The 18,189-nt window shown below is 38.8% G+C and overlaps 1 protein-coding gene across 8 annotated transcripts in view; it reads left to right on the top strand.

Moving 5' to 3' along the window:
• The window catches only part of LOC126334718 (transmembrane protein 94), a 461,078-nt gene that overhangs the window by 16,288 nt on the left and 426,601 nt on the right, over window positions 1–18,189 (top strand). For 5 of the 8 annotated variants that reach the window (XM_049997233.1, XM_049997234.1, XM_049997239.1 and 2 more), the window contains exon 2: window positions 847–996. The exons of the other annotated variants lie outside the window; for them this stretch is intronic. In XM_049997233.1, the coding sequence (XP_049853190.1) occupies window positions 939–996 (58 nt within the window). In that variant the 5' untranslated portion in view covers window positions 847–938. The remainder of the gene's footprint in view (window positions 1–846; window positions 997–18,189) is intronic. 8 annotated transcript variants of the gene reach the window in all.

Genomic DNA, 18,189 nt, shown 5'->3' with positions numbered 1-18,189 from the left:
TTTCTGTTTTTTGGGACAGACATGGCATTCTTCTGTTGGAATTTATGCTGTTGCATATTGCCATACTTTGAAACGTCTTTGAAAGGCAATTCAAAACAAACCCAAGGGAATGCTGACAAGTGGAGTCCGCTTGCTTCATGACAACGCTCGGCCTCACACAGCGCTCATAACCAAAGCACTAACCAAACAATTCAAACGGGACCTATTGGACCATCTGCCATACAGCCCGGACCTTGTGGCCACCGACTTCCATGTCTTCCGTTACCTGAAGTCACATCTTGGTGGAAAAATCATTCCACAACGATGAAGAGATCAAAGACGAAGTTGAAATGTGATTCCGACTACAGGTGGCAACCTTCTATGACTGTAGGATACAAAAGCCTGGGCACCGATGTAACAAATGTTTGGATAACGGGGGTGATTATGTCGAAAAATAACAAATAATTCAGTTAATAAGATGTAACTGACATTTTCTAAATAAATTTTCTATTTAAGGACTGCGAGCCATTGTATCTTTACTTTTCGAAATGACCTCTTAGTTTAACCTTGTACTTTCACGGAAACAGCCATTCTGCTGGACATCGTGATTTACATTTACTATTGCTGAATATTTATTTTAGACTGTCAAAAAGTGACGAACAATAGCTTTATTTTTATCTGTAGAAAATGTTCTGTATAGTCTTAGAAAACATTGCCATCATTAACAAAAAAGTTACATGTAATGTGCTCATAAGTACAATCAAAAAATAATAAATATTGATTTGAGAAATATATTCTGTGATTTATTGCCATTATTTAAATATAATAACTTGTATGAATATATATTTCTTAAATATTTTATTATAGATGCCCTGGATGCTTAGAATAACTTTCCTGGGTCTAGGTGCCCATTATCATGTACACTGGAAATTGTGTAAGAAATAAACCTCCATGTTTATATGAGAGAAATGTCAAGGCAGTTATGGGAAGTGCATGCATTTCGGCTCCCTGCAGAAGGTATTTATGGTTGTAATGTTTACAGTTAATATCAATAAAGACATTCACACTTTTCTCCTGTGGTTTGGGAGCTCAGTGTCACCAATTCAGATTTTGAAAAGAATGACATGGCTCCATTAATTGCTTACTCTAATTTCTCTATCAGGGCATAGGTTGTGCAATTAAATATCTCACTAAAACACTAAGCGATATGTTATGGAACAGTCAAGCACAAATCTATTCCTTGGCGATCACAAATAAAGACCAAAACTTTAATACAGGGAAGAGAAAATGGAGAGCTGTGTGAGCCAAAGCTATTGGTTTCCTTTGATTCTTTTTGTTACTGACGCAGAGAGAAATACAAGCCCAGGAAATTGAAAACAGCAAGAAGAAATAAGACTTATTCAAAGCCACCATTTTAAGTACCATTTTCAGCTTTCAGATCTCCTGATTGTTGCCGTAGGATTGTTTGATGATGATGATAGTTGAACTAGTACCTGCACTATTTTTACACTCTTTTAGAGATGAAACCAAAATTTTTTGTTCTCTGCATGAGACGGTTCAAAGCGAAGAACAGTGAAGTATCAAAAGGTGAGTTACATACAATATGTCAGTATAGTGGAACATCACTTAACGAACACCTCCCATAATGCACAAGTTAAATAATGAGCAAAACAAATCGTAAAAAAAATGACTTGCTTAACAAGCGATGTTTCGCATAATGAATGACTATGATTTAGTGTGACATCACCAGCCTTTGTGCGTGGTGGGGGAAATGTTCAGCAATATGAACACCTTTCTTTGTTGGCAGTGGCGTATGAACAATGTCTTTTGTATGTGCTGCAGTCTCGGTTTAGTGCTCTTTCTGCTACTATCTTAGTGCAGCTTGGGGTCTCACATTTTTTATATTTGTGTTCACCCAGTGTCTTTTTGTGTGCAAATTTATATAACCTTCAAAGAAATGTTCTCAGTGGTAAAGCCACAAGAAGATGACCATAAGAGAAAGAAAATGACCTTAGAAATGAAATATAAAATCATTGAAAAATGCGAATGTGGTGTGGGCATTGCTGATTTAGCATGCACATACAATCGATCTACATCAACTACTTGTACTATCCTCAAGAACAAAGACAAGATTAAGGAGATAAGTGATTCAAAGGAAGTGACGAAGAGTATCTAAATAACGGTTTCGTATTCTGGATGCTGTTGAAAGGTTGCTCCTTATATGGATAAATGAAAAGGAATTGCAAGGTGATGCTATTAACAAGATCATCATTTGTGAAAAGGCAAGAATGATTTTTTCTGACCTTGTTAAGAAGATGCCAGGATCATCAGCGGCTGAAGAAGTGTTTAAGGGAAGCCGTGGATTGTTCAAGAAGTTTAAGAGAAGAACTGGCATCCACAGCATTGTGAGGCACGGTGAAGCAGCCAGCTCTGACACAAAGGCAGCAGAGAACTACCTCAGCGGCCTGTAGATTCTGAGGGTTATCTGCCGCAACATGTTTTTAATTGTGACAAGATGGGTCATTCTGGAGAAAGATGCTGAAGTGTGCCTTTATAACTGCAAAAGAGAATGCAATTTTTAATCACAAGCCAATGAAAGACCGTCACACACTGCTATTTTGTGCCCATGCAAGCGGTGATTTGAAAATTAAAACGCTGCTTGTTAACCACTCAGGAAGTGTAAAGTCCAGACAGGTTACATGTGATGTGGAGGTCCAACAACAAGGTTTGGGTGACACATGGTCTTCTTAGCGATTGGATCAGTGAATTGTTTGGTCCTTGCTTGAGATGAGTGTGCCACTCCACATGTCTTCCTTGTTATGGAAAATGCTCCTGCCAGTTCTCCAGCTCTACAAGATCACCTACTTGAAGAATTTAAATCAATCAAGATCCCTTTTCTGCCTCCCAACACTACTACTACATTATTCCAGCATACGGACCAGCAGATTATTTCTAACTTTAAGAAGTTCTGCTCCAAAACACTCTTTGAGCATTGCTTTGAGTTAATTGAAGCTGCCAATCTCACTCTCAGAGAGTTTTGGAAGTATCACTTCGACATCGTTACCTGCATGAAGATGATCGAAAAGATGTGGGGACAGGCGTTATCTGCATGAAGATGATCGAAAAGATGTGGGGACAGGTTACCAAGAGAACTCTCACTTCTGCTTGGAAGTAGTTTGGCTGGAGTGCATTATTGAATGACTCTGAGGCATTTACTCAGTACCTCTGAAGCCTGTAGTCAATGAGATTATGTCATTGGACTAGAGCATGAGACTAGAAGTGGAGAACAGTGATATTGATGAGCTTGTGGAAGATCACAGCCAAATAATGACCATTGAAGAGCTTATGGAGTTGCAGTGTGTTTCACAACAGGAAGTTGTGGAGAGGAGATCTTCAGAGTAGGAGGAAGAGGAGGTGGTGATAACAGTAAAGCAGCAATCTTCTCATGTAATAAGAGAAATGCTGAAAGCATGGGAATTGGTTGCATGGTACATTGAAAATCAGCATCCCAATAAAGCAGTGGCTAAACACGCTACAAATTTATTTGACAGTAATGTTGTGTCTCATTTCCGTCAAGTGTTGAAGTGTCGGCAGAAACAAATGACTATAGGTAGCTTCCTAGTAAAAAATAATTAGTTCTGTATCATGAATAATAAAGTACATAATACTGAATGTATAATTTTCTTTGAATAAATGGCATAACTAAGATAAAACTTTTAGTACTTTTTCTGCATGGAAAACATTAGCATATTTTACATTAATTTGTATGGGATAAATTGTTTTGCTTAACAAGTGTTTTCCCCTACGAGTAAGATTCTGGAACGAATTATGCTTGCTATTTGAAGTTCATCTGTATGTGAAAACCGATTAAATAAAATAAGATTTAATGGAGACACTGCTGCAATACTCCAAAAGGGTAGTTTCCTAATAGTATAGGACATTAATATAATTTTGTAGACACATTTTAAACTTCTTAAGGGACAGTTGACTGGAGCAAGAAAAACAGTATTAACTATCATTCATCTCTTGTTTCTGTGCTTGTGTGGGATAGCCACAAAAAATTTTAATGCCCACATCATCTTGCCTTCCTTCTTCCCTGTCTTGCACTTTCTATTAAATTCTGTGTCCTCTGCAGTTTTATTAATAGCCAGCAAACAGGTTTATTGTGCATTGTCACAATATAATAAGGAACTGTTTCTGGAACAAGTAGCTGATGAGCTATTTAACTGTCATGGAATTTTCTTACTTAATATTTTTAACTGGTGTATAGTTAGTGCTTTTTGCTTGCTTGTAATTGAGCTTTGCTTTTTTCCCTTGCATTGCTTTCTTTGGGACCTGTTGTCTCCCAAGTATAGCACATTGAATATGTGCATCTTTATTTCACATACTCTTATTCATTAAGTTGTCCTTTCTTCTTATGCCTTATTCATTAAGTTGTCCTTTAACCATGTTAAGTTTTTTTATTATATTTGTTGTGCTGTTATTATCATGCTATAGAAGTTACCTAGTGAAAATAAAAGTAGTTAACATCCGCTTACTAGAGTTGAGGCCCACCTCAACTCCTTCCATTGCTTTGTGCCGAGGAATTCCCAGTAGTCTATTCTTCATGCAAGGAGTTATTTTTACTGTGTACTTTACACTGATGTCATTGTAGAAATTTAATGTGTGTAGTTGCTTTTTGTAATTTGCCCAATTTTGTACCATTTTCTCGTGTGGAGAGGTGGCTTTAGTTTTTTGTTGGAAATGTATTAACATCTTCCATTTAACTGTGCATTACTACATGCTGTATTCAATGCTGAAAGAAGTCATTTATGATCGAAGATGTTGGCTATAATTACAAAATGTGTTTCTTTTTGTTTTAATCCTGTCTTGAAATCTGCACTGTGGTATCATTCACATTTTGTCTCAATTTAATTCATGTATGTCTTACAAAAGAATTTTTCTATAATGTCATTGCGTTTCACAGTTATTACTTGATTTACATAGATGGCATCAGTATCAGTAATTATCTTGGTTCTTCACATTGTTTTTGTAATTCAAAATATTCATTTTTTCCCTTCAAAGTATATTATAAGGGGTAACTAATACATGTAGAAGGATTTATATGTTCAGTAAAGTAGATCAAGAGGCAGTCATATCATATCTAAAAGAAGAGCTCAAAACATTTAACTGTGGGCAGGAGCATGTTTAGGAATTGTGGCACAAGTTTGAAAAAATAGTTGCAGTCTTATTGAAAGTTCTCTCACAAAATGCACTTAAATTCTAATGGTATGTAGAGGCTGTCAGTGGTGTCCGAGTTCTTGTCCAGGCGCTCATGGTTGATGTTGTAACAGCGAAAGTTCTGGTCACGGGATGGCCGTGAACGAAAGTGCGTCGGGACCAAACGGGAGTGGCCTGCAAACAAACAAGACGGATGAACGAGAAAGGATGGACACGCACAACAACAGACGACCGAGCAAGACACAAAGAGCAACAACATGCAAGAAGCATCGGGGTCACAAGCGAAAACCTCACAAAATCAACAACGTCCACTCGTACATGGAAATAAGCAAAGTAAACACAATGTCTGTGAGTCAGATATCGAGAGACTCACGTGAATATCAGACTGCCTCACTGAGTGAGAGGCGGGCTCTTCAATACATGATAAGGTATGTCGCTATTGGCCGCTGGGACCATGTGCTCTACAGTGGTGCCCTCAAATTATACGCAGGACAGGAGCATGTGCAGCCACAGCTTATGGCGCGACGGCTGCAAAGACTTCTGGTGGTAATCAAGGTCCTCACCATCTTGTGCGGATTTGAAACCCGCGGCTCTCGTTACCAGAACTGGAATCTAGAAAGCAGAAGCAGAAATCCTGAACTCCATTTTAAAATGTTCCTTGACAAAGAAAAATATTGAAGTACTGCCCCAGTTTAACTCTCCCACCACTGCAATGATGACTGATGCAGATATCAGTGTCAGTGTCCTTTGAGAAACAGCTAGATTTCCTGAAATTAAATGAGTCTCCACAGTCTGATGAAGTTCCTGTTAGATTCTGTACAGAATTTGCAGCTGAGTTTAACTCCCCCTTTTAACACTGAAATACAGTAGATCGCTTGAACCAGAAACTGTGCCCAGTGGTTGGAAGAAAGTGCAAGACACACCTGTGTACAAGAAGGGTAGCGGAGGTGATTCACAAAACTACTATCCAGTTTCAATAATCTCTGTGTGTTGTAGAATTTGAGAACACATTCTGAACTCAAACATATTGAGGTACCTCAAACTGAATTATGACATTGATGCCACCCACCTCAGATCCCAAAAACATTAATTATGCGAAACCCAACTTGGGGTTTTCTCACGTAACATTCTGAATGCTATGGATCAAGGTAATCAGATAGGTAGTGTATTTCTCAACTTCTAATTTCACTCAGTACCTCATCAACATTTATAAAGAAAGTACCATCATATGGGGTCATAGTCTTCCACATCTTTCCATTGTATTCAGTAGGTGGGCAAACAACACTTTCCCAGCAGTTACGACTCTTAAACTTCTCTCTTTCTTCAATGCTCTCCCAGGTATGTCCTCTCCACTCGATGTGAGATTTCACCATATCCTTGTACCTGAGTCTCAGTCTTCCTCTTTGTCTTTTGCCTCTGAGAATCAAATCATACATTAATCTTGGGTAGCCTGTTGGCATCATATGGGATATCAGATGCAATTTGTAACATGATTGAGGAATTTTTGTCTTGGAGAATTAAGCATTTAATCTCGGATGAGAAATTCTCGGCAGGAGTAGAAATGGCTTTAGATGTTTTTCAGTGAAGCATTGGGATTCTTTCTATTTGTAGTCTATATTAATGAGTTAGGAGACAATATTAATATACTTATGATTCAGTTGCCTATACCTTTCTTTAATGTCTTTGCCGATCTGGGTAAGATAACAAAGTGATGCAAAGATTGGCACCTTCCTTTGAATGTACTGAAATGTGCATGTCACAAAACTCAGAAAAGTGGTATCCTATTACTGAAAAATCAGTGGGACTCAGTTGGTGTCAGTAAACTCATACAACTCATTGGGTGTAACTGTTTGTGATGATATAAAAGAAAATAATCACATAAGGCTTAGTCATAGAAGAACAGGTGACAGACTTTGATTTGTTGGTGGTTTACTGGGAAAAGGCAATTGTTCTACGTAGATGGCTCACAAAACACTTTTGCATCCCATGATATAATTCTGCTGAAGCATGTTGTACTCATACTGCAGAGGACTAATGAGGGATGTTGGAACATATGCAGCAAAGGACAACATAAATTGTTACAGGTTTTTTTTTCTCATCATCATGGAAATGCTGGATAACTTGAACTGGCAGATACTTAGAGGTGGACACCAATAATCTTGCAAAGACATAGAGGTTCACTGAGTGAGGTGGCACAGTGGCTAGCACACTGGACTTGCATCCGACCATCCTGATTTAGGTTTTCCGTGATTTCCCTAAATCGCTTCAGGAAAATGTCAGGATGGTTCCTTTGAAAGGGCATAGCCGACTTCCTTCCCCATCCATCCCTAATCCAATGAGACCAATGACCTCGCAGTCTGGTCTCCTCCCCCAAACAACCCAACATGAGGTTCACAAATCAGCATTGAATAAGAAGCTAGGAATATATTTCATCCCTTGCGTATTGTAGCTTGTTGTGACTGCAAAGATAAGATTAGATAATATTACAACACGTGCAGAGGTGTAGGGGGTGACCAGAAAGTATCTATGCAATCCAGAACTAGAATGACTATATGGCAAAATCACTATGAACATTGAGATATTCATCCCATTGATGCACTGGGTTGAAGATACCTGTTTGGTAAAGAACCATGTCCTGCTGCGTGAAGAAGTCTGTAAGTACCTGCTGGACATCTTCACCCGATAGGAACTGTCGACTTTTCATGGCCTTTTTTTTAAGGGACTGACGATGGATAATTCCACGGTAAGAGATCAGGACTATAGGGTGGGTGATTGAGTTCTGCCACTTGAGTTGGCGTCAGTTCTGCTGGTCTTCGAGATTGACCAGCATATTGTGTCGAATTGCAATCAGCACGGGTCTTATCGCACCATTCTACAATAATGGTTTTCGACAGACATTTTGTTGCATACACATTCTTCATTCTCTGATGTATGTCTGCTGCTGTTAGTCCTTTAGCAGCCAAGAAAAGAATAACAGCACTTTGGTCAAGTTTGGTGCATTTGGTAATTATGCAGTTACCACACATACATTGCCTACATGTCTGTACTTTCATACAACATCGAAGTTGAGCTGTGTTACATACATGCTGTAGCAACACCCTCAAATGGAAACTTTTTGATTGTCCCTTATGTTTAAGCATTTGTTGTTCTCGTGCCATATATGCAAATGGACTGGGAAGGGATATCAACATGCAGCAATCCTAGATTATCTCTACTCTGCACTTCACAATGGTTTGCAGATTATATGTACAGATGTGAGTATGTTCTCATTACCCGTAAAATAGATTGTATCATTGGATAATTGGAAAATGGTTATGATTGCTTTTTAAAATGTGACATTTTTACGGAAGAAGACAGTTGTTATTCTTAGCAAGTCTGTTATTACCATTGTAGTTTGTAGTTTTATTAACAATTCATGAAAGAATGCCAATTTTATTTCATCAACAGTCCTGCTGCACATGTTTAGTGAATTCTTTAAGGGACTGAAATTACTTTTGTACTCTGATAGTAACAATTGCTAACAGCACAAGAAGTATCCATCGATGTCCTGGACAAAGTTCTAATGGAGGTAGTGTACTGGACAAAGTACTAATTGAGAGGGTTTTTGATTGTGTTCCAATGGCAGCCAGACAGGACAGAGTTGCAGAAACTGAATAGTGAGAGTTTAACTGTGGGAAACAGGTCTTTATTCACTCTTAAAATTAAATGATTACCTGAGGTGCAAAACAAATTTGTACAAGTGTTCATGAAGCTTATAAGTCAGAGAATAAAAATGAATAAAGATAAGGAAGACTATTTACAACAGTGTGTTAAAATTCTTCATTTGCCAGATATTGTCAAGATGTATGTACAAATTAAGCAGTGTTGGTAGCCTATCAGATATTTACCCCTATTCTTCTCAGGTTCCACAATACAACCACTGTGTATTTAAGGGAGGCATTGGTGTTGTTATACGAGGTCTGTTCATAAAATTCCAGAACATTTGTAATTTCGCGCCAGTGGTGTATTGGAGTAAAATTCGGTTGGCATTCCCTGCACACACCTAGTTTAATGTGTAACTGCCGGAAGTTTCATTGTTGTTCGTCTGTTAGTGGCCAGTGTTGTATTGAGTAGAACATTGTGTCGCACAGTTTGCAAATTTCGAGATTGCAGAGTTAGAGGAGCAATGCTTCTGCATTAAATGTTGCATGAAACTCGAGAAAACTTTTAACAGAGACACGTCAAATGATGCAAGAAGCCTATGGTGACGAGTGCTTAATCAGGACTTGGTGTTATGAGTGATTAATAAGGTTTAAAATGACCAGATGGAAGTTAAATGTGACCCACGTTCTGGATGCCCTTTAACATCTACCGACAATACTTATGTCAGGAACGTCAACGAAATAGTGCGTGCCAGTCGAAGACTGTCTGTGACCAGAAAGACCTTTACTTCACAATCGGTGAAGAGCTTTTGGCCTGCGCAAATGAGAATCAGGTGCTCCTTAAGTGACTCATAACTGGTGATGAGACATGTGTCCACAGTCATGAGGTTGAGACTTAGGCTCATTCTTCGCAATGGGTCGGGAAGGGTTCTTGAAGACCAAAAATTGCTCGTCAGGTCAGGTAAATGTCAAAGCCATGCTGATAGTTTTCTTTGACTTTGAAATATTGGTTCATCATGACTTGGTGACACAGGGACAAACTTTTAATCGATGGTGTTTTCGCAACATCTGTGATGCCTGTGAGAAAATGTGAGTAGAAAATGGCTTGAAGTGTACCGAGACAGTTTGTGGCTCCTGCATCACAACAATGCACCTGATTTTTCATCCCTGTTGGTGCATGACTCTTGCACAAAAAAACAGTCACCATGCTGTCTCATCCTCTGTACTCTCCAGATCTGACCCCTGCGAACTTTTTTTTATTCCCAACATTGAAAACATCTGTCAAAAAAGTATTCCCAACATTGAAAACATCTGTCAAAAAGATGAAGATTTGCAATGATAGATGAGATAAAAGAAAAGTCGCAGACGGCGATTCACGTGATCCAGACTTCACGTACCAAGACTGCTTCTGGAAGTGGAAACGGTGTTGCGAGCAGAGTCTCAATTGTGAAGTAGATTATTTTGAAGGAGACAATACACAATAAGTAAAAGTTATGCATAGAAAAATTTTGTTGAACAAACCTTGTATGGCAGTGTTTATGGATGCTTGAATTAAGTAAACTTCATACAAAAACAATAGTGTATTGTACCTGAGTGTTGATGTTGTCATTTATTGCCACTACACTTTACTATATAATTATAAATGTTTTGAATTCTGATTGCAAAAAGTTATTTGCAGGAATGTGGACCAGTTTTCATACATTCATACTGTGCCAACAGATTAAAGCTGGATACTGCTGATGCGTACCTTTGTACATCCCCTAAATGTTTGCAGTGTAGTTAGAGAGAGGAAATTAGTGTCATATTGATCAGTTGAGTAATTGTACATCCTTGAAGCAGTTTTACGTCTTGTGAAATGGTCCTTGTAACTATAAAGGTGAATTTGCACCTTTGCATCTTTCTGTGGACACTAGGTGCATGCAGCTTCTACATAAAGAGGCAATGAGGTCTAACACCTGAGCAAAGTCATGCAGGACTCTGATTTGCATGCACAGGCCACTGTGTACAGGTTAGGAGTCTCCCCGTCACAGATGAGGAGCCAACTGCAACTGTCATGCAATTGTCTGTGGTTCTCTCCATCTGGTGCTTTGTTTTACTATGTCTCACTGTTAAAAGATTCTGTTTTTCACACACATTCTAATTTGCCTTTGCATTAACAATTTGGCCATGTGGTCTAAAGATAGAGACATAGAATGTGAATTATAAAGACTATGTGAAATAAAATAGCTCTCTACAGTTCCTCACAAATACAATCACGAAACAACCAGGGCAAACCTGAACTAAACAAAAAGCTTTTGTTTGTACTTCTAATGAATATATGTTGATGAAGAGAAATTAATATGGGGCCCTTGATATGCTGAAGCCATCCTGTTTCCTTTATGAGCTGCTTTGATTCAAAAATAGTTTACATTTACAAGAGCAAATAAAAGAACACTGATATTGTGCTTCTTATTGAAATAGTATCTTCCACTTTTGTTTGGCTGCTGCAGATCTGTTGTTAGCTATTGAAGTTCCTAAACAGAATGGGAAATTCCACCTCAGTTCTAAATCTTAAGCAGTATCCATCTGCTCTCTTCTGAGGGTTTTAGAAAGAAAGTATACAGAAAACAAACCTGAACACTTAATTAAATGATTTAAAAAAATAATACCCTCCCACATGCCATTCCAAATGCCCACACATGAGCATATTCAGAAATAAACACACATTCCCATATTCTGGGACTATTGACTGTAATCGTTAAGTTAAAATAAGTGTTAACATTTTCCAGAGAAAGGTAAACAAAGTTGTCATTGTTAGGCACCCACTGAAATTTTTCAGGCTCACACACTGTGTGTGTGTGTGTGTGTGTGTGTGTGTGTGTGTGTGTGTGTGTGTGTGTGTGTGTGTGTGTGTGTGTGTGTGTGTGTGTGGAGGGGGGGGGGGGGGGGTTCAAGACTCTAGAATTGCTGTTTTTTATATTGTTATATAAATGAGTTAGTCAGTTTGAAAAATGTCGTCCCATAAGAACTAAATTTTATAGATGACATAGAAAACTCCATATATGCCAGAGAATTAATGAATGTGAATAAAAACTCTGTATTATGGGAGGAGGGGGCAGGGGGCAGCCACGTGCCCCCCTTGTGTGTACCTGTCTTGGTCATAAACATTTCACGAGATCCCGGCAAAATTCTGGGATGCTATTAGATCTCTGTGCAATATATACCTTGAACTGGAACATCAAAATTCTAATTCATCCTTGTAGCAGGAATTTGAAATTTTCATTGCTAACTTTGTCACCACTTGTTAGTGTCTCTATATTTTGAATTTTCCTATGCTGTCAATGGTCTGATGTACTAGAGGAAGTTTTCTGATTTATTCGTGGAGAAGAAATGATGAAAAACACAGCTACAAATTGTCAGGATTGTTCAAAATGCGAGCTCAGTGTAACTGATGACACATTGTGTGCAAATTATGAGAACCTTACCCTGCTGGACTTGGAGAATCAAAGGTTCACAGACAGTGATCACCTTATTTCCTTTGGAGAATATATTTCTGGGAAAAAAAGAATCCTTAGACTCAGTGCATGTGTCCAGTCACTAGCAGAAATGCTGTCTGTTAAGTACTTTTTGATCTTCAAATGCTATCGGAAACCCAACATCTAATGTCTAATATTTCTCCATTATTTGCCAGCCAGTCCCAGCATGTTGCAGATCCATATACTGCTGAAACTGCTCTCCTCTATGCTTCACAAATTTCAGCTCCCAACCCATCTGGCTTAGCCAGTGAACTGAATTCTTCATAGCATCAACAAAATGTTTAGACATTTTGTGCTCTTTCTAATGCTTCTGTCTATGAGCTTTCCAAGCAAAGAAAATATCTACATTCATAATATAATCTGAAGGACTTTAATTTGATGATAGCTACTTTTTTCATAATTTAAAGTTTTCTAGCATTTAGAATTCATCATTATTCTGAAGTGCCAAAGAAACTGGCATAGGCAGGCGTAATCAAATTACAGCGATGTGTAAACAGGCAGAATACTAAACAGGCAGAATACAGTGCTTTGGTCGACAGTGCTGAAATAAGACAACAAGTGTCTGGCACAGTTGTTGGATCAGTTAATGGTGCTACAGTGGCAGGTTACCAAGATTTAAGAGAGTTTGAATATGGTGTTATAGTTGGCGCACGAGCAATGGGACTCAGCATTTCTGAGGTAGCGATGAAGTGGGGACTTTCCTATACGACCATATCAGGAATCTGACAAAACATCAATCTCCGACATCGCTGTGGCCAGAAAAGGGTCCTTCAAGAATGGGACCAACAATAACTGAAGAGAATTATTCAACGTGACAGAAGTGCAACCCTTCTGCAAGTTGCTGCAGATTTCAAAGCTGGGTCATCAAAACATCATCGATATGGGCTTTTGGAGCTGAAGGTCCACTCGTGTACCCTTGATGACTACACAACACAAAGCTTTATGCCCTGCCTGGACCCGTCAACACCTCATCGGACTGTTGTTGACTGGAAATATGTTGTCTGGTCAGACAAGACTCGTTTAAATTGTAGAGCAGATGGACATGTATGGGTATGGAGACAACCCCATGAATCCATGGACCCTGCATGTCAGCACGTGACTGTTCAAGCTGGTGGAGGCTCTTTAATGGTGTGGGGAATGTGCAGTTGGAGTGATACGGAACCCTGAGATGTCTACATATGACTCTTGACAGGTGACACGTATGTAAGCGTCCTGTCTGATTACCTGCATCCATTCAAGTTCATCGCACATTTTGACGGACTTGGACAATTCCATCAGGACACTGGAACACCCACTCATCCAGAATTGCTACAGAGTGGCTCCAGGAACACTCTTCTGAGTTTAAACACTTCCACTGGCCGCCAAATTGCCCAGACATGAACATTATTGAGCATATCTGGATGCCTAGCAACATGCTGTTCAGGAGAGATCTTCAACCCCTTGTATTCTTACAGATTTACCGACAGCCGTACAGGATTCATGGTGTCAATTCCCTCCAGCCATACTTCAGACATAAGTCGCATCTATGCCACATTGTGGTGCGGCACTTAGGCTTGCTCGCTGGGGACCTACATGATATTAGGCAGGTGTACCAGCTGCTTTGGCTCTTCAGTGTGTTATAACAAATTGAGATAAATAAATTACACATACTTGCATGTATCAAATAATGGAAATTCCAGGATGGAATGTAACAATATTACGAGAAGAAAAGTTGCTACTAGGCATGGCCTGCACCTCAATAGGTATGGGAAGGGGAGACTGGGTAAGCTTATAGGTGACAGTGTAGTGGGTGGTGGTGGTGGTTGTTGTGGTGGTGGTGGTAGTAGTGGTATCACTCATGGAAAAATTCCTTTAGTAGTTGATGTTAGAGCTGCACCTTTTTTACAGTGAAGTCAGCTGATAGGTATACCTGCTTAAAGGAAGTGCCTCTAACCTAGGGCTCACCTCCAGAGGATGTAATGTTTCCAAGTAGAGAAGGAATTAGCATATTTCATCAAAATATAAGAGGTATTAGAGATAAAGTTAGTGAACTGCTAATAGATGTTAACTCTGAAATTATTGGTATATCAGAGCACCACTTAAATAATCTGATAATTCAGAGGCTTCATTTATCAGGCTACAGATTAGCTGGCTGTTTCTCAAGGAGTTCCTTGCGGGGTTGGGGAGTGGCTCTGTACGTAAAAAACAGTATTTCATTTGAGTCCATAGACGTATCATGACACTGCACTGAACAGATATTTGAAAGCTGTGCAGCATTAGTTGAATTTAGTGAAACTAAACTTCTAATTGCTGTTGTTTATAGGTCCTTTAACTCCGACTCCAGAGTATTTTTGCTTAAGCTAGAGAGGGTTCTTGATTCACTTTGTAGGAAGTACCAGAAAGTAGTGGTAGATCTCCTAAATTCATATGATCTGATGCAAATTGTGTTTTTTCCAACTAGGGTACAGGGGAACGGTAGCACAGTCATAGACAATATTTTTATTCATTCTTCATTACTAGATGGGCATTCTGTTATTAAAAGGGTGAATGGGCTTTCAGACCATGATGCACAAAGTTTAACACTAAAAGGTTTTTGTACTCATACCAATGTCGTATTTAATTACAAACTATGTAGGAAAGTTAGTCCAACAGTAATAGAGAGTTTTTAAAACTTGTCAAGGAACAAGAGTGGCAAGATGTTTATAGTGCCAATAATATAGATGATAAATACAGTGCTTTCCATAACACATTTCTCATGCTCTTTGAGAGTTGCTTTCCATTAGACCATTCTAATCGGGATACTAGCAGTAATGGACAGCCCGCTTGGCTGACTAGTGGGATAAGGATATCATGTAGAACAAAGCGGGAATTATATCAAAATGTTAGAAGTAGTCACAATCAAGTTACAGTAGCCCATTACAAACAGTATTGTAAGGTGCTTAAAAATGTTATTAACAAGGCAAAAAGTATGTGGTATGCAAATAGAATAGCTAATTCACAGGATAAAATTAAAGCCATATGGTCAGTTGTGAATGAAGTGTCTGGTCAGCAGCACAAGGTCGAAGATATAAATTCAGTTCGCAGTAATAATATTTCTGTTACTGATAAATCAGATATATGTACAGTATTTAACAACCATTTTCTGAGCATTGCTGGTGAATAAAATAAAAATTTAGTTTCTACAGGAAATCATATAAATTTCTTGGCAAATGCCTTTCCGAGATTGACATCTGAAATACTCCTCTGTGAGACAGACAAGAGGGAGATTGAGTCAATAATTAAATCACTGAAAACTAAGGGCTCTCATGGTTATTATGGAGTGTCTAGTAGAATATTACAGTACTGTGCTGCACATGTTAGCCCTGTATTTAGCTATATTTGTAATTTTTCGTTTAGGAATGGTCAGTTTCCTGAGCGATTAAAGTACTCAGTAGTAAAGCTGCTTTATAAAAAGGGAGAAAGGGATAATGTAGATAATTTTAGACCTATTTCTATGCCATCAGTGTTTGCAAAAGTTATCGAAAAGGCCATGTATATAAGGTTAATTGATCATTTTATATCACACAATTTGCTATCAAATGTACAGTTCGGCTTTAGAAGTCATTTGACAACTGAAAATGCTATATTCTCTTTTCTCTATGAGGTACTGGATGGGCTAAACAAAAAGTTTCGAACACTTGGTGTATTTTTTGATTTAACAAAGGCATTTGACTGTGTTCATCTCACAATATGGCTCTAGAAGTGGGACCTTTATGGAGTAAGGGGAGTAGCTCACAATTGGTTCACCTCTTACTTAGCAACAGGCAGCAAAAGGTCAGTATTCACAATATTGATAACAGCTGTGATGTGGGATCTGAGTGGGGTACTGTCAAATGGGGGGTGCCCCAGGGATCAGTGTTGGGGCCACTGCTGTTCCTTATTTATATAAATGATATGCCCTCTAGTATTATGGCTAACTCTAAAATATTTCTGTTTGCTGATGACACTAGCTTGGTAGTAAAGGATATTGTGTGCAACATTGACTCTGTTTCAAGTAGTGCAGTACATGACCTCAGTTCATGGGTTGTAGAAAATAAAGTAATGTTAAATCACAGTAAGACTCAGTTTTTACAGTTTCTAACTCACAGTTCAACAAAACCTGACGTTTTAATCTCACAGAACGGGCATGTGTTAGTAAAACTGAACAGTTCAAATTCCTAGGTGTTCAGATAGATAGTAAGCTGTTGTGGAAAGCCCACATTCAGGATCTTGTTCAAAGATTTAATGCTGCCATTTTCACTATTCGAACGGTATCGAAAGTGAGTGATACTTCAATGTGTAAATTAGTCTACTTTGCTTATTTTCATTCACTTATGTCGTATGGTTTTATGTTTTGGGGTAACTCTTCCCATTCTAGAAGGATATTTTTTGCTCAGAAACGGGCGCTTTGGGCAATAAGTGGTGTCAGTTCACGAACCTCTTGTCGACCTCTGTTCTTGAGTCTGGGTATTTTGACATTGGCCTCTCAAAATGTATATTGTCGTTTCTTGTTACCAATATTAGTTTATTTCCAAGAATAAGCAGCTTTCACTCGGTTAATTCTCGGCAGAAATCAAACCTCAATTTGGATCGGACTTCCTTAACTCTTGTGCAAAAAGGTGTGCAGTATACTGCTGCATCCATTTTTAATAAGCTGTCACTCGAATTCAAAAATCTTAGCAGTAATCCACGTGCTTTCAGATCGAAACTGAAGAGTTTCCTCATGGGTCACTCCTATTGTGTCGAGGAGTTCCTTGCAAAATTAAGCTGATTCTCATTGTATTGCTGATAGTGTTTACTTAAACTTATGGACTGACTTTTTTTCAGGTTCATGGAAATTTATTTTTATCTGTTATTACTTTTATGTCGTTAGTTCATGTACTGACACATTCCATGACCTTCGAGATTTGCTCCTCAATTTGGTCCTACGGAACTTGAAATGTAAATAAATAAATAAATACTCACCATATAGCGGAGGTGCTGTGTCACAGGTAGGCACAACAAAAAGGCTCTTCCACTTAAAGCTTTTGGCCATTGGCCTTCATCAACAATACACACACACACACACACACACACACACACAAACAAACATAACTCACACACACAACTGCAGTCTCAGGCAACTGAAACTACAGTGTGAGTAGCTTCTTTCCTTCTCATAATATTATTACATACTTGGGTGTTCTTGGCCTGCTCATTGTCAATGTTAAGAATTTAGCAAATGTTTGTTTCCTCACAGTAAGCATCACAAGTAGTGTATGGTAGTCGTCAGCCTTCCTTTGCAGGATATGCTTATGCTGCAGCCTTACTGGTGCACAGTTCTAGCACAGCTGGCTGGCTCTGATAAACCGACTGACTGCCTACTGGCTAGCTGCAGTGGTGCACGTAACCTTTAGGTACAGGTTGATCACTGGAGTACCGTGCACTTTTCTGTCTTGGTGTGAATGCAGTCACTCATGCACACATAGTGAGAAAGAGGCAAGCATTTACGCACATGGCTCTATGGACTTGTGGGGCTAGCACAGGCACATGACTCAAGTTCAAGGCGCACAAGTGTAAATGCAGCTTCAGGCTTATTCTCGTTCCTCCTCTTGGGCTGCTGCCATTGAAGAATCCAATTTTTATTGCGGAATCCATACTGCTGGAGGTAACTTGCTAAATCCGAGACGTCTGGATGCCTCAGAGGTAGAATACATTTTTTCAATTATGTCATATAAATTTAAACACAATCCATTTGGTTACAATAACATTAAAATTTGAGTCTTTTGAGCAGTATTCTACTGATTTTCAAAAACAGATTAATGTAAGCAATCATCCTATGTAACTATGCATATCTT

Source organism: Schistocerca gregaria, chromosome 2 (assembly GCF_023897955.1).
Source record: "Schistocerca gregaria isolate iqSchGreg1 chromosome 2, iqSchGreg1.2, whole genome shotgun sequence".
NCBI classification, from domain to species: Eukaryota; Metazoa; Arthropoda; class Insecta; order Orthoptera; family Acrididae; genus Schistocerca; species Schistocerca gregaria.
The sequence above is the reverse complement of the archived record's forward strand: the minus strand, read 5'-3'. Positions and strand labels throughout refer to the sequence as shown.